We start from the raw sequence: 24,177 nt of genomic DNA on the forward strand, positions 1-24,177 counted from the left end.
TGTAAAACTTATTGAAGGGAAACAGTTTGTCTGAATGAGTGCCAGTGCATGTGCCAAAGGGTACAGCTCAGTGACAAACAAACCCCTCCTCTCCATGTTTGTTGTAAAGCAGGTGATTTTACTGATAAGGCTGATGGGAAAACATGAGTTAAATATTTGGCTTTGCTGTGCTTTTCACTGCTTCGTATTATGTAACAAACTTTGCACTGTTCTTCATGTGGTGTATTAGTAGTCTCATGTAATGTCTCATGTAAAGACTACCACACATCTGTAGAGACAGAGGACAGTGCTGAAGTATCAGTCACCTGCAGATAGTAGCCAGCAGGGTGTGCTGCCCTCAGCTCTGCATGTTTCTTGTAAGCCAGTTTGTTTCTTGTAAGTCAGCTGCTCTACAGTGAACCAATCACTTTTCTGTGAGTTGTAGGAGGATGTTTTTAATGGTCGCCGTCCCCTTTATCACAGCTTGAGCTCAAGAAATTGGATGTGGGCTTTTCTTGCAGCTAAACAACACACAGTACCTCTCAGAGTGGTGTACTTATATCTCGTCTGTTTCGACATTAAAACACCAGGGTGAGTAGCTTCTAATGTTTTGTTAAATCTTGTCTAATCTAATTATATGAGGCAGCTGCTTATCACTGTCTAAACAGGAACATCACCATGCTCACTAAAACTGTGCTAATATAAATAGATGTCAAAATCCTCTGTTGTAATGTGAACACCTTAGTATGCCCAGCTGATCTGCTGTATTTGAGTTTATACTGCATCATCATCTGATATTTAAAAGGAGGAGGGAGTTTCTAAAGATGTGATGTACATGTCAGATTTTTTATTGTTTTTTAAGATTATATGTGCATGATGTTTGGTCATTGCAGGACTAGATTTTCTTCTATTTTCTAAAAGACAAATTGACTTTTAACTTTTATTTCAGTTTTCAGGGATTACCATGGAGGATCCAACTGATTGCAAATCAACTGAAGACATTAAAAACGCACTAAAAAGCAATAATCCAGCTTTAGCTGTTAAAATGATCCAGAGGTATTTGGAGAAGGAGAATGATCATCCACTAAATATTGCTGTCACAGGAGAGTATGGCTCTGGTAAATCAACCTTTGTTAATGCATTTAGAGGCATAGATCACAGGGATGAGAGAGCCGCCCCTACTGGTTTTGTAGAAACCACCTCAGAGGTTACAGAATACCTCCATCCAAACTATCCCCATGTTACACTGTGGGATCTCCCTGGTATTGGCACCACCTTGTTTCCAGCTGACAAGTTCTTAGAGCTTGTTGAATTTGAAAAGTTTGACTTCTTCATCATCATCTCAGAAACTCGCCTTAAAGAAAATGATGTGAAGCTTGCTCTGGAGGTTCAGAGAATGGGGAAAAAGTTCTACTTTCTGCGTTCAAAGACTGACAATGACTTACTTGACGAGGAAAGACGTCACAAGTCAAAGTTCAACACAGAAACGACTCTTAAACAAATCAAGGAAGACTGCATTCAAGGTAAGTGTCTCATCTAATCACATATACATGTCTTTACATCAGTGCTCATGTTTGTCATTATATTCATGTGACTCTAGAAAACACAGGTCTGCTGATGTATTTGCAATATCTTACAAAATAAGACAAACATTAAAACAAATCAAAGACTAAAAGTCATTAAAAGCCGTCACTCACCTGACAAACAAAGCTGTCATTCTGGTGATCGTTTTTAAATTGCATGACTGATGATGAATTAAAAACATAGTTTGGATGAGGTGAGTTCAGATCATGGGGAAAATAAAACTTCTCAAATGGACCTGGGACCTTGAACAGAATGTGTGGAGAAGGTTAACAGATTTTTTTTTTTAATGTCCATTTTACCGAAGCTTATGGGGCCAGGGGAAAAAACATCCAAAATAAGAATTCAATAATGTGTCCCTAGATATGCATATCATCTTATACATTTTAAAAGTTCTAATTATGTTTTATCTGATCATCTTATGATTTATTCCTTTTGTCTCACAGGTCTCCAGAAACAAGGTGTGGTCTCTCCTCAAGTCTTCCTGGTGTCCAACTTTCGTCTCCAGCTGTATGACTTCCCTCTGTTAGTGGACACCTTTGAGAGAGAACTTCCTGCTCACAGGAGAAATGCTCTGCTGCTGGCCATGCCCAACATCAACCTGGAGGTTATCAACCAGAAGAAAAAAGCTTTCAGTGGCCAAATAAAGTACTATGCTCTGCTTGGTTTAGGTGTAGCAGCTGTACGAGTTCCTGGACTTTCTGTTGCTGTTCATGTGGGCATGTTGGTTTATGTTGTTAAAAAATACGTAAATGTGTTTGGTCTTGATACCCCATCACTGCAGAGACTGGCTGAATGTATAAATGTGCCAGTGGATGATCTGCTTGCTGTCAAAGTCTCACCTTTTGCTGCACCAAAACTGACTCCTGCCCTTGTCTTGAAGTTGCTCTCTCAGTTTGCAGGCACAGCTGTGTTACTAGCAGCAGTGGAAGGGTCCAGATTCATTCCAACATTTGGAATCCCAGCAGCAATGAGCCTCTCTTTTATGTTGACATACAGAGCTCTCAAGAAATCCCTTGACATGCTTACTGACGATGCAGAGAGGGTGTTTAAAAGGGCCCTGGGTTTGAACACCTAGCTGTGATATTCAGTGAAAAGCAGTGACATTTAATGGCAAATTGAGAACTGCAGAAAGAGCTTTTGAATTATTTTGTGGGTAGATTGTATTATACTTTTCTTAACTACAATAAACAAATCTTAAACTTGTTTCATAGCTGCACATTTTAGCAAACATGCATCATATATTTTGCAATTGATTCCTCCATCCAGTGGGCTCAAGATAGTTTTAATTTTCTCTTATTAGTGCTCTTTAGGTGCTGCCTTTGACACAACTGTTGACAGCTTTCTTTGAGACAGACTGAGACACCGGGTAGGCGAGTCTGATGCTGCTTTTAACTGGTTCTCATCATATTTGTCAAATAGGAAGTTCTTTGTCTCTGTCCATCCATCCATCCATTTTCTTCCTCTTATCCAGGGTCGGGTCGCGGGGGCAGCAGCCTAAGCAGGGAAACCCAGACTTCTCTCTCCCCGGCCACTTTGTCCAGCTCTTCCCGGGGGACCCCGAGGCGTTCCCAGGCCAGCTGTGAGACGTAGTCTCTCCAGCGTGTCCTGGGTCTTCCCCGGGGCCTCCTGTCTCAGTGTCCACTGTTAATGCCCTTTTTCCATATCGAGTATGGTGTGCCTCAAGGGTCAATCTATGGACGGATTTTGTTCTCAGAGTACATGCTCCCTTGGTGGTGTCTCTCTCAGTGTTATGCTGATTACACACGGTTGTATCTCCCTGGTAAGCCCACTGACCTCAACATGCTGAGTTCTCCACAGTACTGTCCGTTTAACATAAAATACTGGATGTTGTTAAATTTTCTTCAGTTCAATGCTAATAAAACAGAAATCATTATGCAAATACTGCCATCTGCTGGTGATCTGTAAGCTTGTCCAATTATGTTTTTATCACTTAAGAAATTTTGCAATGTTATGTACAATTATATATAATTGCAATATCTCAATCCTACTTGGGTCTTTGTCAGGTTGAAGTGACCTAAACTTGTGTGGCAGGGAGTAAGTGTGTATGCTGTTTTTTGACAGGCTTACACCCACATGATGTGTATAACTACCCTCTTTCAACAAGGTTTATACAGAACGACAGGATTCCTGTTGTTCAGCAAGGACAGTGTTTTCAGTTTCAGGGGCTTAGTGTCACACGGTGATGGCTTGTGTGTATGTGTAAGGGGATTTGTGTTGACTCGTACTGTTGGTGGTGGTTGTTTTGATTGGTGCACTGGTGTCTGTGGGAGTGCCTTTCCTCACCTGTATCCTCTCAGCTAATTAACAAATGCAGGTCGAGTGGATGAGACAGGAGAGAAGAGGAGACCAGGGAGCACAGCTGCAGTGACAACAGCAAAGTGGAAGAGACTTGCAGTACACAAGGCAAAAATAGAAAATTTAAATACAAAACAACAAATTAGGCTGTAACTGTAACTGAAGAGGATTTTAGTTTTCACACATTTTGGCACATGGATGTTTATTATTTATGTGACAGCACAGCAAAAACACACACTAAACACAACATCCAGTTAGAAAAGTTGGTCAGACTCACTTCAGCAGCTGTAGACCTGAAGAAATACAACAGAGTACAGCAAGAAAATTTAAAAGATATTTTCATAATTAAACATAAAAGCACAGGATGTAAAGACGTGGGTAGACAACACAGGACACAGAGGAATGAAACGTGTCACCAGTATGTTTAGATTTGACATGGATCAAGACAAACAGGACTGTGAGGGAGCCAACAGGCATCAACATGCCAAAACCTGAACTGGATCTCAACCAGTCTAATGTCAAACATGGAGTATGCACTGAGTTACTAACAACTTTTATGGTTTCCTCAAAGGAAGCCCCTCATCTCTCTGGTGAAAAATGGTTTTATTCTCATTCTTCTTCTTCTTCAAAATTATTATTTTTTATTTATCAAATAGGGTGTGATTATAATTAATGTCTCAAAAGGGTTTACATCATCAGTAGGCTTCAAACAAACCCAAGCTCCTATTAAACAAACACAAACAAACAAAAAAGAGAGAAAACACAAAGGGGAATAATGGTTGTGAATTTTTGAAGTTTCTTGAAAGTCAGCTGATACAGAGAACCAATCAACTGTCCTTCATAAAAAGTTAGATGTTTTTTTATTGGTCACTGTCTTCACTATATCTGTCTGAACCCTGACAAGCTTTTTCTAAAGTTTTTTACAGGAGTGAGGAAGCTGGATGTCATTTTTCTTGCAGCTCAACAACTTCATAACTCAGGGTGGTGCACTCTTGTCTCATCTGTTTCAACATTAAGACTCCAGGGTGAGTAGCTTCCAATATTCAGCAGAAGACAAGTTTTTATTTTGATGAAACAAAAGAGAAAGCTGTTTATCATTGTCTAAAGCAGGCACTTCATGATACACTGTATCATAATGTTTGTTAATATAAGGTGTAATGTGAATAGATTTTACCTACATCTGTTATAATTTGCACACCTCAGTATAACGCATATGCTGCTTTCAAGGTTATACTGCATCATCATATATTTTAAAGGAAGAAGGGATTTCTAAAAATTAAGTGTACATGTCAGATTTATATTGAATATAAGATTTGATGTACATGTTGTTGGATCATTGTAGGACTAAAAAATGACTTTTACTTTTAACCCCTTTTTTTCCCCAGTTTTCAGGGAATACCATGGGAGATCCATTTGATCATGAATCAACTGAAGAAATTAAAAAAGCACTAGAAAGCAATAATCGAGCCTTAGCTGATAAAAAAATCAAAGAGTATTTGGATAAGGAAGATAATATTCCACTAAATATTGCTGTCACAGGAGAGACAGGCTCTGGTAAATCTTCCTTTGTTAATGCATTCAGAGAAATAGAGATGATGGGGATGAAGGAGCCGCCCCTACTGGTGTTACAGAAACCACCTCAGAGCCTACATCATACTCCCATCCAAACTTTCCCAATGTTACACTCTGGGATCTTCCTGGTGTTGGCACCACCAAGTTTCCAGCTAAGAAGTACCTGAAGCGTGTTGGATTTGAAAGGTTTGACTTCTTCATCATCATCTCAGACACTCGCTTTAGAGAAAATGACGTGAAGCTCGCTCAGGAGATTAAAAAGATGAAGAAAGAGTTCTACTTTGTTCGCTCAAAGATTGACACTGACATAAGTAATGAGGAAAGAAAACAGAAGTCAGAGTTCAATAAAGAAAGGACTCTTGAAAAAATCAGGGAGAACTGCATTCAAGGTAAGTGACTTCTGTGATGACACAGCAGTGAGATTAATGTCAGTCATCAAAAACAAGTCGCAGAACAACAAACTAGTAAAGCTATGATGTGTCTTTACATCAGTACTACTACATCAGTACTGTGAGAAATCTCACAGTGTAAACATCTCAGTTAATGACACATAGTGGAAAACTTGGTAGCTGAGGTGGTGAAGACGTCGAGTCATTGTTGGACAGTCCAGGTTTCTCTTGACAGATCCTGGTCTCTGTTTTTTTAAATAGATGTTTACTGAGACAAATTGACCTGCAAAGAACAGTGGACTGAAGGGATGCTGTTTCTTTTTGCAGTCATCATTTTCACTTACACAACAGACTATTATTTTTGTAATAAATTCTGGTTGTTATCTTGAAATTTTGTAAAGAAAAGCTTCATCACAATTTTTGAATCATAAAGTCTAAAACATGGAGAAACATCCTGAAGTCCATGTGTTAGGTGCTGAAACATTTATCTTTCTGAATTAGAGTAGAGTTTATTTTTTCAGATCTATTTGATGGAGGATAACATATATTTTGTAAAAGCAAACAATGTGATGTTTTTATATGACATGTTTTTTTCCTCATAATTCTGTATTACTGTCTCCAATAATCTCCAGTTTTTTCTTGGTTGAACATTGACTTTAAAATAAGAGTGAGACAATAGTCTCTTAAGTCTTCTCCTCACTTTATCTTCAAAATGTATTAGAGGCACCTTTACAAACAGTTTATATTATATTTAGTCAAAGTAAATAAAACAGTTCAGCTAATGTATTATGCAATATCTAACAAAATGTAGGCAAACAGAACTTTAAATAAAATCTGTTATTGATACCAATCTGCTGCCTCTCTTGACCAATAAAGCTGTCATATTGTGATTGTTTTTAAAATGAGATTTTAAATCAGTGATGATTAAAAAATGTAATTTGAAGGAGGCCAGTTCAAATCACAGGAAAAAACAAAACTTTCTCTCTGGGACACTGACTTTAACAGAATGGGTGCAAAGCGTTGACAGTTTCAATATGATGTAATTTGTTATTTTTTAATGCCTAATATAATGCCAGGAAAAATGTGTACAAGTTACACTGTCATGTTCCCTTTGATAGGCACATTCAGTGTGTTTAAAATTGTAATTGCTTTATTTCTTATCATAATTTTTGTTTTCCTTTTGTCACACAGGTCTTCAAAAGAAAGGTGTGGTCTCTCCTCAAGTCTTCCTGGTGTCCAGCGTTGACCTCCGCCTGTATGACTTCCCTCTGTTATTGAACACCTTTGAGAGAGAACTTCCTGCACACAAGAGAAATGCTCTGCTGATGGCCATGCCCAACATCAGCCTGGAGGTCATCAACAAGAAGAAAAAGGCTTTTGATTCTAAAATAAAATACTTAGCAACACTTTAGCAGCTGTAGCAGCTGTACCAGTTCCTGGGCTCTCTGCTGCTGTTGACATAAGCCTGTTGGTTGGTGTTGTTACAAGATGGGTAATCGGGTTTGGTCTTGATATCCCGTCACTGCGTAGACTTGCTTTTTATGCACATGTGCCATGGATGATCTGCGTGACATCATAGTTTCATCACTGGCTGCAGTAGATATAACACCAGAGCTTGTCCTGAGGGTGCTTGCTCAAGTTGGAGGTGCAGCTACATTATTGGCAGCAGAGGAAGGAACCAGATTCATTCCAATACTTGGAATCCCAGCATCAATGGCCCTCTCTTTCACCTTCACCTACAGAGTTCTCAAAACATTCCTCAACATGCTTGCTGAGGATGCACAGAGGGTGTTAGAAAGGGCCCTGGGTTTGAACACACCAGTATGATGTAAAGTGAATGACGATGGCATTCAATGGCACAGTTTAAACAGCAGAGAGCTTCTGAGTAATCATTAACAGGAGATTGCATTTTGTTTTTTTTTTAAATTTTGTATAAAATGTTGTGTTCAAATCATTAACTTGTATTCTAGCTGCACATTTTTAGCAATCATGCATTTTACATCGTGCAGCTGATCATTCTATCTAATGGCTCTATATAGGTGTTTATCGCTCTTATTATAGCAAATATTATTGAAAGTGTGTTTTGCTAAGAGTGCATTAAAACATGCCTCTTTATCATTTTAAAATAGAAAGAAATATGACTGTATTTTTATATTATATATATATATATATATATATATATATATATATATATATATATATATATATATTGCAACACACTTTTTGAATATTTTTGTGAAGCATTGTCATTTTTGTTAACCATTTTTTAAACAAAGCATGATAATATATCCAACCGTTTGTGTGATATTTGTATATAGTTTTATGTATTCATAGTAACCATGTACATATCAGTATGGTCAGTGTAATCCTAATTACACAAGTCAAGGGCAGATTATTAGAGACACCACTGTCATCTATGATCGTTTTATTCCAAAAGGCCTTTGCACAGTGATGGGTGTCATTGTGTCTTTGCAGCAATTTTTACTACTGTGTCACTTTTATAATTAAAAATGTCAGTACTAATGTTTATAGTTTTATGATACACATCCTTAATGTGTTTTTTCATGCATAAGAAATATCAAGAATGAGGCCAGTGTCAATATAATGTTATTTTTTTTGTGTGCATTGTGCAAATAAAGATCATAGACAAGAAAAATGCAATTTCAGCATTATTTTATTTATCAGTGCTTCTTTCATATTATAAAAATAATGATAATGATAATATTATTATTATTATTATTAATAATAGTGCTTTTTATTAATAATAAAGCACTCAAGTGCTTTTTAAAATAAGCCAGTAAACAGATAAAGTAATAAACCAGTAATATACAAGTTGATAGAATAAGATGAAAAGAATTAAAAAGATTAGGTAAAAATCATCTTAATTTCATCATTACTGCAATTATTGATGTGTGTGACCATTAGATCGTTTAGCTTCAAAAGTGTGTCTTCATACTGGATTTGAAGATGGAAAGTGAATCAATATATCAAATGTTTAGTGGGAGAGTTTCCAAAGGAGAGAGGCAGAACGGCTGAAGGTGCTTGATTTGATGATCGTAAGAGCAGCAGGTGATGTGTGTTGGATCGCAGAAGAGGCTTCAGGAGTACAGGAGGGTGTGTGGGTGTGAAGGAGTTCAGAAAGATACAGAGGGGATAGATTATGAAATGTCTTAAAATTGAGAATCTTGAAATCGATACAATATTTGACAGGAAGACAAAAGTCAATATATCTCCGGGCATGCATGCTGAGAGGTTTGGTGTGTGAAGCAGGAGAGAAGAGGAGACCAGGGATCACAGCAGCAGTGACAACAGCAGATCGGAAGAGATGAGGGAAAAACGCAACTGACGGTCAGCTGGAGAGAGTTCAAAGGTCAGGGGAACAGATGATATCACACTGATGTCCTGAGTGGAGCAGAGGAGAGGAGGAGACGGAGTTTGGCTCAAGCATGTGGCATGTTGTACCAACTGAGTGCTGCAGGAATGTGGGAGTCAATTTGTGGGAAAATGGAGGATTGAGTGTCCTCAGACAGTTCATTTCCCTGCTTCCATGTATTACTGTTGAACTACTGAACTTAGGGAGCCAGCACAAGCCCATGCAGTAACCCCAAAACATCAGAGAGGCTGATGAAAGTTGCAACTGGAGAGAGCCCTACTTGTGTGTGTGTTGTTTCTTTCTTACATTGTGTGATACGTTTGGTGTATTTGGTTTGTATTTCAGCAAATTTAGCTAATAGGTTAATTTTAACTGGTGTTTTAGCTAACAGATTTAGTGATTTAAAACTTCAGCCCCCGTCTGCATTGTGTTTGGGTCATGATTTAAATTACTCTTTAAAGTCACACAACACATCTGTGACATTAGCATCAGGTCAGCACCTCAATTCAGAGGTCCTTTTCTTGACACGTTTCCTGTCATTATGTCACATCTGGGGTCTAGCCTAACCAGCGCTGGCCCTGACTTCCTGTGGGGCTTATGCAAGATTCTGAAAAAGTCCTCTTTCCTTTCTGACAATATGCTCCATCTGATGGAATTAAACGTAAGCATAGTTACCTATAAAAGAGCGTGACCCCTTTACTGCACAATGACTACATTTAACTATGATGCTTTAAATACATTTTGCTGATAATTCTTCCATGTTTTACAAGGAAACTGTTTTGAATGCAGCACTTTCGTTTGCAGTGAAATGTTTTTCCAGTGTGGAATTAGTGGGCCACTGAAACTTAAATAGCTAAATGATGTGGCTACATTTCCACCTGAATTAAACCTCCACTGACAGACTTAGTCGGCTAATCATTGTCTTGTGAGAATATTTTGTGTTCCGAGGAGGTTGAGGCCTGATAAGCCAATACATTGTCCGGACTGAGTCCACAGAAGTCACTGCTGAAAGGTGAGGGTTATTTTTTTGTGTTTTTGTCCTTCATCAAAGGTAATAGAAGCTTATATTTCAGAACACAGTGAGCACGATGCTCACAGAGAGGACATGCACTGTCCGTCCCAGCTAATGTTACCTGAACTTAATATTACTGGTAACTGCTTATAGGCTCAAACAGGCTCAAATTAGGCTGGGCTCTCTGTTGATGTTGATTTGACCCTGTTGGTTGGTGTTGTTACGAGATGGGTAATTGGGTTTGGTCTTGACATGCCGTCACTTAAGAGACTTGCTGTTTATGCACGTGTGCCATTGGATGATCTGATTGCTGTCATAATTTCACCGTTAGCTACAGTAAAAACAACCCCAGAGCTTGTCTTGAGGGAGTTTGCTAAAGTTGCAGGCAGAGCTGTATTACCGACAGCAGAGATTCATTCCAGATTCATTCCAATATTTGGAATCCCAGCAGCAATGGCCCTCTCTTTCACCTTCACCTACAGAGCTCTCAATACATTCCTCAGTATGCTTGCTGAGGATGCACAGAAGGTGTTTGAAAGGGCCCTGGGTTTGAATACCTCAGGGTGATATGTGATAAAGTGAATGGCAATGGCATTCAATGGCACAGTTAAAATGGCAGAAAGAGCTTTTGAATTATTATTGAATAAATTGCTTTGTATGCTTTTTTCTATTTGCAGAAGTGCTGTTCTATTATGTGTGCTATTCTAGCTGCACATATTTAGCAATCATGCATCATACATTTAGCAATTGATAATTCCATCCAATGGTCTCTATATAGGAGCTATTTACTCTCATGAATGTTCATATTAATGAAAACATCCTGTCGCTCACAGCACATCAAAAGTGCCTCTGTCATTTTAAAATGGGAAAGACTATCATTGCATTTTTAAAGTCATACTGTATAGTGCAACAAAACATTTTGACTATTTTTGTGATGTATTACCATTTTCAACCATTTTCTAAAGGTAGCATGGTAGTCTGACACTCTGAGTGTCTTGTTGATGAATAGTTTCTGTATTCATAGTTACCATGTTGTTGAGCAGAAAGCATTCTATGACTTATATGTACATACAAATCATATTTTTGTATTATAGCTGCACATTTAAGCAATCATTCATCATATGTTTTTCAGTTCATCATTCCATCTAATGGCATAGATGTAATTTACTCTTATAAACGCAGATATTAATTAAGCATCTTATCAATTATGGCACATTAAAACATGATTCTTTTTCATTTCAAAATGGGAAGAAACATAACTTTCTTTTTTTTGTGTAATACAACAAAACTTGCATGCATTGCCATATTGATTTTCTAAAAGTAGCTTGAAAATATATCCTAAAATTTGTGTTTAATGTAGGTATAGTAGTTTCTGTATTCTTATCAACCATGTAGTTATCACTATGTAGTAATCAATATATGTAGCATGGTTTCCTGTTTACACAAGAGACATAATATTATAAACACCACTGTCTTCTGTATTTTATCACCAAAATTCTTGCTCAGTGATGTGTGTTGTTCTGTCTTGTTGGCACCGATGGACGGATATTTTCTGCCCCCCAGTGGTCGCTGTTAGGAACTACAACACAACGTCACTCAAGCAAATACACACATTTTAATTGATATACATCCTTCCTGTGTTTTTTTTTTTACGCATTAGAAATAATACAGCGATAACACCAGTGTCAAAATTCTGTATTTTTTCATGCATTGTGTGAACAAAGATCATGCAAAAAAAAAATACAGTTTCATTATAGTTTAATACATTAATGCATCTATCATAGAATAAAACAATCAAAATAATGCATTTCATTTATAGGTGCCACTTAAGCATAGCTTAGCATAGCATAGCAAGTAATAACAGCAATGTGTTCACAGATCATGAAGACAAGACAGTCAGTAATATCCAGTAATAAGTTAATAAAATAACCAGACAATTTAAAAAAAAAAAAAAAGATTTGGTAAGAAAAAAAAAAAAAAAAAAAAAATGTATATACATATGTGTGTGACCTTTAGATTATATAGCTTCAGCGCTGTGTTTCAGACAGGAGGTGGGAAAGGAAGGTCATAAAGCGAGCAGATGGTGACGTGTGTTGGATTGCTGCAGAGGCTCTAAGAGTACAGGAGAGTGTGTAGGTATGAAGGAGTTCAGAGAGATACAGAGGGGATAGGTTATGAAGGATCTTAATCGTGAGAATGTTGAAATTGATACGGCATTTAACAGAAAGCCAGTGAAGTTGCTGAAGAGCAGGGTGTTCATGATGACACTTGAGAGGACTGATTTACAATTATCAATACGACATGAAGCCAAAGTGTGAACGTGAATGGCGGTGATGTTTGTTTGAAGCAACAGCAGAAGACAATATTAAACCCACGAGCAGCTGATGCTATTTTGAAGTATATACATCTTCTTTTATAAACATGACATGATTCACATGACTACGTTTGTATTGAATTTTTATTTGGTGAAAGATTTGTTAAGTATTCAGTATCTCTAGATTTATACACAAATTGTGCTATAACATGAAAAGTGTCAAAAGTTAACGTGGAATATGTAAAGATTCAAATGACATGGGATGGCACAAGCAGGAATTAAACTCTTAACCTTTTTATTGAACAAAATCCATCTTACCACTCAACCAATAAACAAACCAGCTGACAACAGTTGGTGACAGTAGGTTTTGACAGGATGAATTATGAATGAAACAGGTTTTTTTTTATGAGATAAATATACTGGATATTTGAGATTTGTCACATTAGATTGGGAATTTCAGTTTTGAAATGAATGAATGAAAGTAGCATGTGATTTATGCCAACTTTTAAACCACAAGAAATCGCAACAGATGGGCCAAATTAGCAGATCTATCCAGGTGCAGGCAGTTTCCTGAAAAGCTCTCCAGCCCCGCCCACAGGCTCCAAGGCCAGGAAGCAGCCTCAGAGGAAGAAAACAGAGAGAGGGAGCTCTCAAAATATTGAGAACAATTTTACTGTTGGCAATATAATGCTGAAAGAAATCACACATTAAGTCACTTCTGGTGTACTGTGTAACAAAGTGTCATGCTATCCAGCCTGGGATTTGGACCTGTGACTCCTGTATTCATAGAGCAGATGATTGATCCATTGCTCCACAGGTAAGACATGACTTTCCCACAAACCCTCTGACAAGCTAAAGCAATGATGTCATGTGTCTTTTTAGGCTTCAAGCACTTGCAACATCCAATGTGTTTGTGATAAATTTAAGACAAAAAATGACAAGTATATTGTCAAATATTTTGGTGACATTTGGTTAAAAAATAAGATGAAATATAAAATGTTGTACATAGAGTACAAATTACAGCAAAGATATTAAATGTCACTGCAAGCTCACCGTTACACCAATTGTAAAGGCATTTGAAACATTTGATATCCATTATTGAAAGAATATGTTTGACAGTTTTGGTACCATTAAAATGAAGACTTATGGAGATGAAGATATTAAATGATTTTGCATATTCTTAAAATATAGAGTGACAGACTTTTGAATTGACCACAGGTTTCAGTAAAACTAATTTTTGTCACAATTAAGTGGATGTGCTGCAATGACTTGCTGGTGATTTATTATGATTTAAGATTTGAAAAGTGAAATGACTACAAATATAGATTTACTGTAATAAGTCATGCCCACTTTAAGTAAGTGTTACCTAATTGTCCCAACTGAATCATGACTCTTAATGGTGCAAACCAATTTTCTTACAAATCCCTGTAGCTGACTATGAGATAGTAACTTTTCACATTTATGGCACCCTCTACAGGCAGAATATCCAAAGTCTGTTTGATGAAGCTCGTAAAAAGCATACACACTTGAGTGAGATTGATTGTTACAATGGCACCTTGAGGTCATTGAGTGTATTGTTTTGTTTGTTTGTTTGCTTGAGTAGTGGGTGGAATTTTCAACCAGCCTGACAGTTTTGGTGAGATTTGTTCATCAGCCTTTTGCTGCATGAACTGTAGTTGAAACACACACAAAAAAAAAGAAGAACAAGAAGAGGAACAAGAACAAAAAGGTTCAGTAGCTTGTGTTGCCTCTTTGACCCTTAATAAGGTGAGCAAAAACAAAAGGCTCTAGCAGGACATGAAAAAAAGTCCTGATATAGAGAAGGACAAAACAAAAAATAATCAGAGAAAAGAATGGGTAAAAAAAAAAAGCTCAGAGCGTAGCATGCCAAAAAACTGAGGTCAATGTATAAAAAAAAATTCCTAAAAATATCACAGCAATGTTTGTCATCAAAGAAGTCATAAAAAGGTTATAGTATAGTATGAGGTCCCAAAACCCGTAATGTTTCCCGTAAATCATAGAAAAACGACATAGGATAGCATGTCTTCCAAAAATCCTAAAAAAAGTCATGGTGTTGTCAAGAAATAATTTTTAAAAAACCAAAACATAGTATTTTATGTCTGTGTTATGTACAGTACCTGTACAGACATAAAATACAGAGGCTAAAAACATAATAAATTGTGCATAAAATGTGCATAATATGGTGAAAAAGAGTCCAATTTTGACATGTACAAAAGATGGCTGAAAATAAAATAATATAGCTTACAGAGTCATGTAATAGCATACAATATCAAAAAATTGCCCAAAACTTCCTAATTTAGCATGTAAGAAAAAATGGCCGAAAACCCTATAGTATAGAAAAGCAAAAAAAACGTCAAATTTTGACATGTTCAAAAAATGGCTGAAAACAACATATTATAGCTTGTAGAATCGCGTTGTAGCAGAGAATGATGAAATAATTGCTAAAAACTTTCTAATTTAGCGTGTTAGAAAAAATGGCCTTAAACTGCATAGTATGGCATAAAACATCAAATTTTGACATGTCCAAAAAATAGCTGAAAATAACATATTGTAGCGTTAGTAGCGGAGTCGCGTTATAGCATACAATGTCAAAAACAGTCCAAAAACGTCATAATTAAGCATGTAAAAAAAAGGCCCAAACCAACAACTTATAGTATGACCAAAAACATCAAACTTTGACATGTCAAAAAAAATGTCTGAAAATGACATATTAGAACATGTAGAGTCACACCATATCATACAATATCAAAGAAAAGGCCAAAAACATCATAATTTAGCATGTCAAAAAATCAACGAAAACTGTACAGTATAGTATGACAAAAAAACATCAACAACAAACAACGTATTTAAGCTTGTAGAATCCCATCATAGCATACAATGTGGAACAAAAGGCCAAAAATGTGATAATTTAGCATGACAAAAATGGCCTGAAAACCACATAGTGTAGTATAGCAAAAAAAATTGGTTTTTTGCAAAAAAAAAAGGCTGAAAATGACAGATTATAGCTTGTAAAGACACATTATAGTATACAAAGGTGAAATAAATCTAAACTGGCCAATACAGTATTTCGCATATTGAAAAACATTAGATTTTGCGAAAGCATAAAAATTACTGAAAAGGACATATTATAGCTGGAGAGACACGTTATAGTATACAAAGTGGAAATAAAAGCCAAGAAAGACACAAAATATCGTGAATTAGCATGTCAGAAATATGGCAGAAAAACGCATATTATTGTATAGCTAAATAGACTACATTTATTAATATCCCCAAAATGGGTGGAAAATGCTTAATATAGCTCATGGAGACTCGCCATAGCATAGCATGTTGAAAAAATGGCCATTATTCGCATACTATAGTATGGCAAAAATCAATTTCTCCATGTCCCAAAAATTGCATGAAACAACTTATTTTAGCTCATAGAGACGTGCCATAGTATGGCATGTTGAAAAAAGGGCCCCAAAAAGTCATAATATAGCATCTTGAGAAAACTGCCAAAAATCTCAAATTTTGATGTGTCCCAAAAGTGTTGGATAACCTGTTATTATAGCTCATGGAGACGCGCGATAGCATAGCATGTTGCAAAAAGGGCCTAAAGATACCAAAAATTCATAATATAGCATGCTAAAAAAAATGCAGAAAAAATCCATTATTAAAGTATGGAAAATGTCTCAAATTTTGATGTGTCCCAAAAATGTCTGAAAACCTCTTGTTTTAGCTCAAAGAGATGTGCCATAGTATGGCATGTTGAAAAAGGCGCCAAAAAAGGCCAAAAAGTTGCATAGTATAGTTTGGCAAAAATCTCAAATTTTGACATGACCCAAAATTGAGTGAAACCTGCTTTTTATAGCTTATACAGATGCGCCATAGCATAGCATATCGAGAAAACGGCACAACGAAGGCCAAAAAGTCAGAATATTGCATGTTGAAAAAATGACCAAAATTCATATACTATAGAATGGTAAAATTCTCAAATTTTGATGTGTGTCAAAAATCGCTGGAAACCACTTTTTATAGCTCTTAGAGACACGCCGTAGTATAGCATGTTGAAGAAAGGGCCCCCAAAATCCGAAAAAGTCATAATATAGTATGTTGAAAAAATGACCAAAATTCGCATACTATAGTATGGAAACTGCTCAAATTTCTACATGACCCAAAAACGTCTGACAACCTCTTATTATAGCTTACACACAGGCACCATAGCATGGCATGTTGAGAAATGGGCCTGAAAAAGGCCAAGAAGTAATAATATAGCATGTTGAAAAAAATGGCCAAAAATCACATACGAACGTATGGCAAAAATCTCAAATTTTGAAACACCCCAAAAATTGCTTGAAACAACCTATTTTAACTTGGAAAGGCAAGCCATAGCATAGCATGTTGAAAAAAAGGGCCAAAAAAATACCAAAAACTCATAATATAGCATGTTGAAAAAATGGTCAAAAACCGCATACTATAGTATGGCAAAATCTCAAATTTTGACATGTCTCAAAAAGTGGTCGAAACAACTTATTTTAGCTCGTAGAGGCGGGCCATTGCATAGCATGTTGAAAAAAGGGCCAAAAAAGGGCCAAAACGTCATAATATAGCATATTTAAAAAATGGCCAAAAACCACATACTATAAGTATGGCAAAAATCTCAAATTTTAACACATCCCAAAACTTACTTGAAAAAAACCTATTTTAACTTGTAAAGGCGAGCTATAGCATAGCATGTTGAAAAAAAGGGCCCCAACATACCAAAAAGTCATAATATAGCATGTTGAAAAAATGGTCAAAAACCGCATACTATAGTATGGCAAAAATCTCAAATTTTGACATGTCCCAAAACTTGCTTAAAACAACTTATTTTAGCTGTAGAAGCGGGCCATTGCATAGCATGTTGAAAAAAAAGGGCCAAAAAAGGGCCAAAAAGTCATAATATAGCATATTTAAAAAATGGCCAAAAACCGCAAACTATAGTATGGCAAAAATCTCAAATTTTGACATGTCCGAAAAATTGCTTAAAACAACTTATTTTAGCTCATAGAGGCGGCCATTGCATAGCATGTTGAAAAAAGGGCCAAAAAAGGGCCAAAACGTCATAATATAGCATGTTAAAAAAATGACCAAAAACCGCATAGTATGGCAAAAATCTCAAATTTTGACATGTCTCAAAAAGTGGTTGAAACAACTCATTCTAGCCCACAGACATGCAACATAGCATTGTATGTTGAAAAAAGGGCCCAAAGATGCCAAAAAGTCATAATATAGCATATTTTAAAAATGGTAAAAAAAAACCGCATACTATAGTATGGCAAAATCTCAAATTTTGACATGTCTCAAAAAGTGGTGGAAACAACTTATTTTAGCTCGTAGAGGCGGGCCATTGCATAGCATGTTGAAAAAAGGGCCAAAAAAGGGCCAAAAAGTCATAATATAGCATATTTAAAAAATGGCCAAAAACCACATACATGGCACATAGTATGGCAAAAATCTCAAATTTTGACATGTCTCAAAAAGTGGTTGAAACAACTCATTCTAGCCCACAGAGATGCAACATAGCATTGTATGTTGAAAAAAGGGCCCCAAAATGCCAAAAAGTCATAATATAACATATGTTGAGAAAATGGTCAAAAACCGCATACTATAGTATGGCAAAAATCTCAAATTTTGACATGTCTCAAAAAGTGGTCGAAACAACTTATTTTAGCTCGTAGAGGCGGGCCATTGCATAGCATGTTGTTGAAAAAAGGGCCAAAAAAGGGCCAAAACGTCATAATATAGCATATTTAAAAAATGGCCAAAAACACATACTATAGTATGGCAAAAATCTCAAATTTTGACATGTCCCAAAATTGCTTAAAACAACTTATTTTAGCTCGTAGAAGCGGGCCATTGCATAGCATGTTGAAAAAAGGGCCAAAAAAATACCAAAAAAGTCATAATATAGCATATTGAAAAAATGGCCAAAAAAAACCGCATACTTTAGTATGGCAAAAATCTCAAATTTTGACATGTCCCAAAACTTGCTTAAAACAACTTATTTTAGCTCGTAGAGGCGGCCCATTGCATAGCATGTTGAAAAAAAGGGCCAAAAAAGGGCCGAAAAAGTCATAATATAGCATATTGAAAAAAATGGCCAAAAACCGCATACTATAGTATGGCAAAAATCTCAAATTTTGAATGTCTCAAAACTGGTCAAAACAACTCATGCTAGCCCACAGAGATGCAACATAGCATTGTATGTTGAAAAAAGGCCCCCAAAATGCCAAAAAGTCATAATATAGCATGTTGAAAAAATGGTCAAAAACCGCATACTATAGTATGGCAAGAATCTCAAATTTGAACACATCCAAAACTTACTTGAAACAACCTATTTTAACTTGTAAAGGCGAGCTATAGCATAGCATGTTGAAAAAGGGCCAAAAAAGGGCCAAAAAAGGGCCAAAAAGTCATAATATAGCATATTGAAAAAATGGCCAAAAACCGCATACTATAGTATGGCAAAAATCTCAAATTTTGACATGTCTCAAACAGTGGATGAAACAGCACATTCTAGCCCACAGAGATGCAACATAGCATTGTATGTTGAAAAAAAGGGCCCCCAAAATGCCAAAAAGTCATAATATAGCATGTTGAGAAAATGGTCAAAAACCGCATACTATAGTATGGCAAAAAATCTCAAATTTTGACATGTCCCAAAACTTGCTTAAAACAACCTATTTTAGCTCGTAGAAGCGGGCCATTGCATAGCATGTTGAAAAAAGGCCAAAAAAATACCAAAAAGTCATAAAATAGCATATTGAAAAAATGGTCAAAAACCGCATACTATAGTATGGCAAAATCTCAAATTTTGACATGTCCCAAAACTTGCTTAAAACAACTTATTTTAGCTCGTAGAAGCGGGCCATTGCATAGCATGTTGAAAAAAGGGCCAAAAAAGGGCCAAAACGTCATAATATAGCATATTTAAAAAAAATGGCCAAAAACCACATACTATAGTATGGCAAAAATCTCAAATTTTGACATGTCCCAAAACTTGCTTAAAACAACTTATTTTAGCTCGTAGAAGGGGCCATTGCATAGCATGTTGAAAAAAGGGCCAAAAAAATACCAAAAAGCCATAAAATAGCATATTGAAAAAATGGCTGAAAACCGCATGCTATAGTATGGCAAAAATCTCAAATTTTGACATGTCCCAAAACTTGCTTAAAAAACTTATTTTAGCTCGTAGAGGCGGGCCATTGCATAGAATGTTGAAAAAAAGGGCCAAAAATGGGCCAAAAAGTCATAATATAGCATATTGAAAAAATGGCCAAAAACCGCATACTATAGTATGGCAAAAATCTCAAATTTTGACATGTCTCAAAAAAGTGGTCGAAACAACTTATTTTAGCTGCTCGTAGAGGCGGCCCATTGCATAGCATGTTGAAAAAAAGGGCCAAAAAAGGGCCAAAAAGTCATAATATAGCATATTGAAAAAATGGCCAACAACCGCATACTATAGTATGGCAAGAATCTCAAATTTTGACACATCCCAAATATGGCTTGAAACAACCTATTTAAACTTGTAAAGGCGAGCTATAGCATAGCATGTTGAAAAAAAAGGGCCATAAAAGGGCCAAAAAAGGGCCAAAAAGTCATAATATAGCATATTGAAAAAATGGCCAAAAACCGCATACTATAGTATGGCAAAAATCTCAAATCTTGACACATCCCAAAACTTGCTTTAAACAACCTATTTTAACTTGTAAAGGCGAGCTATAGTATAGCATGTTGAAAAAAGGGCCAAAAAAAATACCAAAAAGTCATAAAATAGCATATTGAAAAAATTGGCCAAAAACCGCATACTATAGTATGGCAAAAATCTCAAATTTTGAAATGTCCCAAAACTTGCTTAAAACAAACTTATTTTAGCTCGTAGAAGCGGGCCATTGCATAGCATGTTGAAAAAGGGGCCAAAAAAATACCAAAAAGTCATAAAATAGCATATTGAAAAAATGGTTGAAAACCGCATACTATGGTATGGCAAAATCTCAAATTTTGACATGTCTCAAAAAGTTGTGAAACAACTTATTTTAGCTCGTAGAGGCGGGCCATTGCATAGCATGTTGAAAAAAGGGCAAAAAAGGGCCAAAATGTCATAATATAGCATATTTAAAAAATGGCCAAAAACCACATACTATAGTATGGCAAAAATCTCAAATTTTGACATGTCCCAAAACTTGCTTAAAACAACTTATTTTAGCTCGTAGAAGCGGGCCATTGCATAGCATGTTGAAAAAAGGGCCAAAAAAATACCAAAAAGTCATAAAATAGCATATTGAAAAAATGGTCAAAAACCGCATACTATATAGTATGGCAAAATCTCAAATTTTGACATGTCTCAAAAAGTGGTCGAAACAACTTATTTTAGCTCGTAGAGGCGGGCCATTGCATAGCATGTTGAAAAAAGGGCCCAAAAAGGGCCAAAACGTCATAATATAGCATATTTAAAAAATGGCCAAAAACCACATACTATAGTATGGCAAAAATCTCAAATTTTGACATGTCCCAAAACTTGCTTAAAACAACTTATTTTAGCTCGTAGAAGCGGGCCATTGCATAGCATGTTGAAAAAAAAGGGCCAAAACAATACCAAAAAGTCATAATATAGCATATTGAAAAAAATGGCCAAAAACCGCATACTATAGGATGGCAAAAATCTCAAATTTTGACATGTCTCAAAAAAAAGTGGTCGAAACAACTTATTTTAGCTCGTAGAGGCGGGCCATTGCATAGCATGTTGAAAAAAAGGGCCAAAAAAGGGCCAAAATGTCATAATATAGCATATTTAAAAAATGGCCAAAAACCACATACTATAGTATGGCAAAAATCTCAAATTTTGACATGTCCCAAAACTTGCTTAAAAACAACTTATTTTAGCTCGTAGAAGCGGGCCATTGCATAGCATGTTGAAAAAAGGGCCAAAAAAATACCAAAAAGTCATAAAATAGCATATTGAAAAAATGGTCAAAAACCGCATACTATAGTATGGCAAAAATCTCAAATTTTGACATGTCTCAAAAAGTGGTCGAAACAACTTATTTTAGCTCGTAGAGGCGGGCCATTGCATAGCATGTTGAAAAAAGGGCCCAAAAAGGGCCAAAACGTCATAATATAGCATATTTAAAAAATGGCCAAAAACCACATACTATAGTATGGCAAAAATCTCAAATTTTGACATGTCCCAAAACTTGCTTAAAACAACTTATTTTAGCTCGTAGAAGCGGGCCATTGCATAGCATGTTGAAAAAAGGGCCAAAACAATACCAAAAAGTCATAATATAGCATATTGAAAAAATGGCCAAAAACCGCATACTATAGGATGGCAAAAATCTCAAATTTTGACATGTCTCAAAAAGTGGTCGAAACAACTTATTTTAGCTCGTAGAGGCGGCCCATTGCATAGCATGTTGAAAAAAAGGGCCAAAAAAGGGCCAAAAAGTCATAATATAGCATATTGAAAAAAATGGCCAAAAACCGCATACTATAGTATGGCAAGAATCTCAAATTTTGACACATCCCAAAAATGGCTTGAAACAACCTATTTTAACTTGTAAAGGCGAGCTATAGCATAGCATGTTTGAAAAAAGGCCAAAAAAGGGCCAAAACGTCATAATATAGCATATTTAAAAAATGGCCAAAAACCACATACTATAGTATGGCAAAAATCTCAAATTTTGACATGTCCCAAAACTTGCTTAAAACAACTTATTTTAGCTCGTAGAAGCGGGCCATTGCATAGAATGTTGAAAAAAGGGCCAAAAAAAATACCAAAAAAGTCATAAAATAGCACATTGAAAAAATGGCTGAAAACCGCATACTATAGTATGGCAAAAATCTCAAATTTTGACATGTCCCAAAACTTGCTTAAAACAACTTATTTTAGCTCGTAGAGGCGGCCCATTGCATAGCATGTTGAAAAAAAGGGCCAAAAATGGGCCAAAAAGTCATAATATAGCATATTGAAAAAATGGCCAAAAACCGCATACTATAGTATGGCAAAAATCTCAAATTTTGACACGTCTCAAATAGTGGTCGAAACAACTTATTTTAGCTCGTAGAGGCGGGCCATTGCATAGCATGTTGAAAAAAAGGGCCAAAAAAGGGCCAAAAAGTCATAATATAGCATATTGAAAAAATGGCCAAAAACCGCATACTATAGTATGGCAAAAAATCTCAAATCTTGACACATCCCAAAACTTGCTTTAAACAACCTATTTTAACTTGTAAAGGCGAGCTATAGTATAGCATGTTGAAAAAAGGGCCAAAAAAATACCAAAAAATCATAAAATAGCATATTGAAAAAATGGCCAAAAACCGCATACTATAGTATGGCAAAAATCTCAAATTTTGACATGTCTCAAAAAGTGGTCGAAACAACTCATTCTAGCCCACAGAGATGCAACGTAGCATTATATGTTGAAAAAAGAGCCCCAAAATGCCAAAAAGTAATAATACAGCATGTTGAGAAAAATGGTCAAAAACCGCATACTATAGTATGGCAAAAATCTCAAATTTTGACATGTCCTAAAACTTGCTTAAAACAGCTTATTTTAGCTCGTAGAAGCGGGCCATTGCATAGCATGTTGAAAAAAGGACCAAAAAAATACCAAAAAGTCATAATATAGCATATTGAAAAAATGGCCAAAAACCGCATATTTTATTATGGCAAAAATCTCAAATTTTGACATGTCCCAAAAATTGCTTAAAACAACTTATTTTAGCTCGTAGAGGCGGGCCATTTCATAGCATGTTGAAAAAAAAGGGCCAAAAAAAGGGCCAAAAAAGGGCCAAAAAGTCATAATATAGCATAGTGAAAAAATGGCCAAAAACCGCATACTATAGTATGGCAAAAATCTCAAATTTTGACATGTCCCAAAACTTGCTTCAAACAACCTATTTTAGCTCGTAGAGGTGGGCCATTGCATAGCATGTTGAAAAAAGGGCCAAAAAAAAAAAGGCCAAAACGTCATAATACAGCATGTTGAAAAAATGGTCAAAAACCGCATACTATAGTATGGCAAGAATCTCAAATTTTGACATGTCCGAAAAATTCCTTAAAACAACTTATTTTAGCTCGTAGAGGCGGGCCATTGCATAGCATGTTGAAAAAAAGGGCCAAAAAAGGGCCAAACAGTCATAATACAGCATATTGAAAAAATGGCCAAAAACCGCATACTATAGTATGGCAAAAATCTCAAATTTTGACATGTCTCACAAAGTGGTTGAAACAACTCATTCTAGCCCACAGCGATGCAACATAGCATTGTATGTTGAAAAAAAGAGCCCCAAAATGCCAAGACAAAAGTCATAATATAGCATGTTGAGAAAATGGTCAAAAACCGCATACTATGGTATGGCAAAAATCTCAAATTTTGACATGTCCCAAAACTTGCTTAAAACAACTTATTTTAGCTTGTAGAAGCGGGCCATGCATAGCATGTTGAAAAAAGGGCTAAAAAAATACCAAAAAATCATAAAATAGCATATTGAAAAAATGGCCAAAAACCGCATACTATAGTATGGCAAAAATCTCAAATTTTGACATGTCCGAAAAATTGCTTTAAAACAACTTATTTTAGCTCGTAGA

General features: G+C 36.0%; 2 protein-coding genes across 2 annotated transcripts; both read left to right on the top strand.

Annotated features, from left to right (window-relative positions):
- Nucleotides 1-446: 446 nt before the first annotated feature.
- LOC121953368 (interferon-inducible GTPase 5-like) lies at nucleotides 447-3,063 on the top strand. The gene is made up of 3 exons (XM_042500416.1): nucleotides 447-570; nucleotides 929-1,502; nucleotides 2,007-3,063. Exons 2-3 carry the CDS (start codon nucleotides 944-946, stop codon nucleotides 2,636-2,638), a joined length of 1,191 nt encoding a protein of 396 aa, XP_042356350.1. The 5' UTR covers nucleotides 447-570; nucleotides 929-943; the 3' UTR covers nucleotides 2,639-3,063.
- A 1,762-nt stretch (nucleotides 3,064-4,825) lies between these two features.
- Nucleotides 4,826-7,769, top strand: LOC121953841 (interferon-inducible GTPase 5-like). The gene is given in 6 exon segments (XM_042501082.1): nucleotides 4,826-4,904; nucleotides 5,265-5,468; nucleotides 5,471-5,840; nucleotides 7,032-7,247; nucleotides 7,250-7,393; nucleotides 7,396-7,769. Coding segments are annotated over 5 exon segments (1,191 nt in total). The 5' UTR covers nucleotides 4,826-4,904; nucleotides 5,265-5,279; the 3' UTR covers nucleotides 7,668-7,769.
- Nucleotides 7,770-24,177: the final 16,408 nt, after the last annotated feature.

The sequence above is a fragment of the Plectropomus leopardus genome, chromosome 14 (assembly GCF_008729295.1).
Source record: "Plectropomus leopardus isolate mb chromosome 14, YSFRI_Pleo_2.0, whole genome shotgun sequence".
Lineage (NCBI taxonomy): Eukaryota > Metazoa > Chordata > Actinopteri > Perciformes > Serranidae > Plectropomus > Plectropomus leopardus.

Excerpts from the sequence above, each read along its gene's own strand:
- LOC121953368 (XM_042500416.1), top strand. The coding sequence starts at position 944 with ATGGAGGATCCAACTGATTGCAAATCAACTGAAGACATTAAAAACGCA. Across the intron at positions 1,503-2,006 it reads CAAGGAAGACTGCATTCAAG|GTCTCCAGAAACAAGGTGTG; the intron begins GTAAGTGTCTCA and ends TTTGTCTCACAG.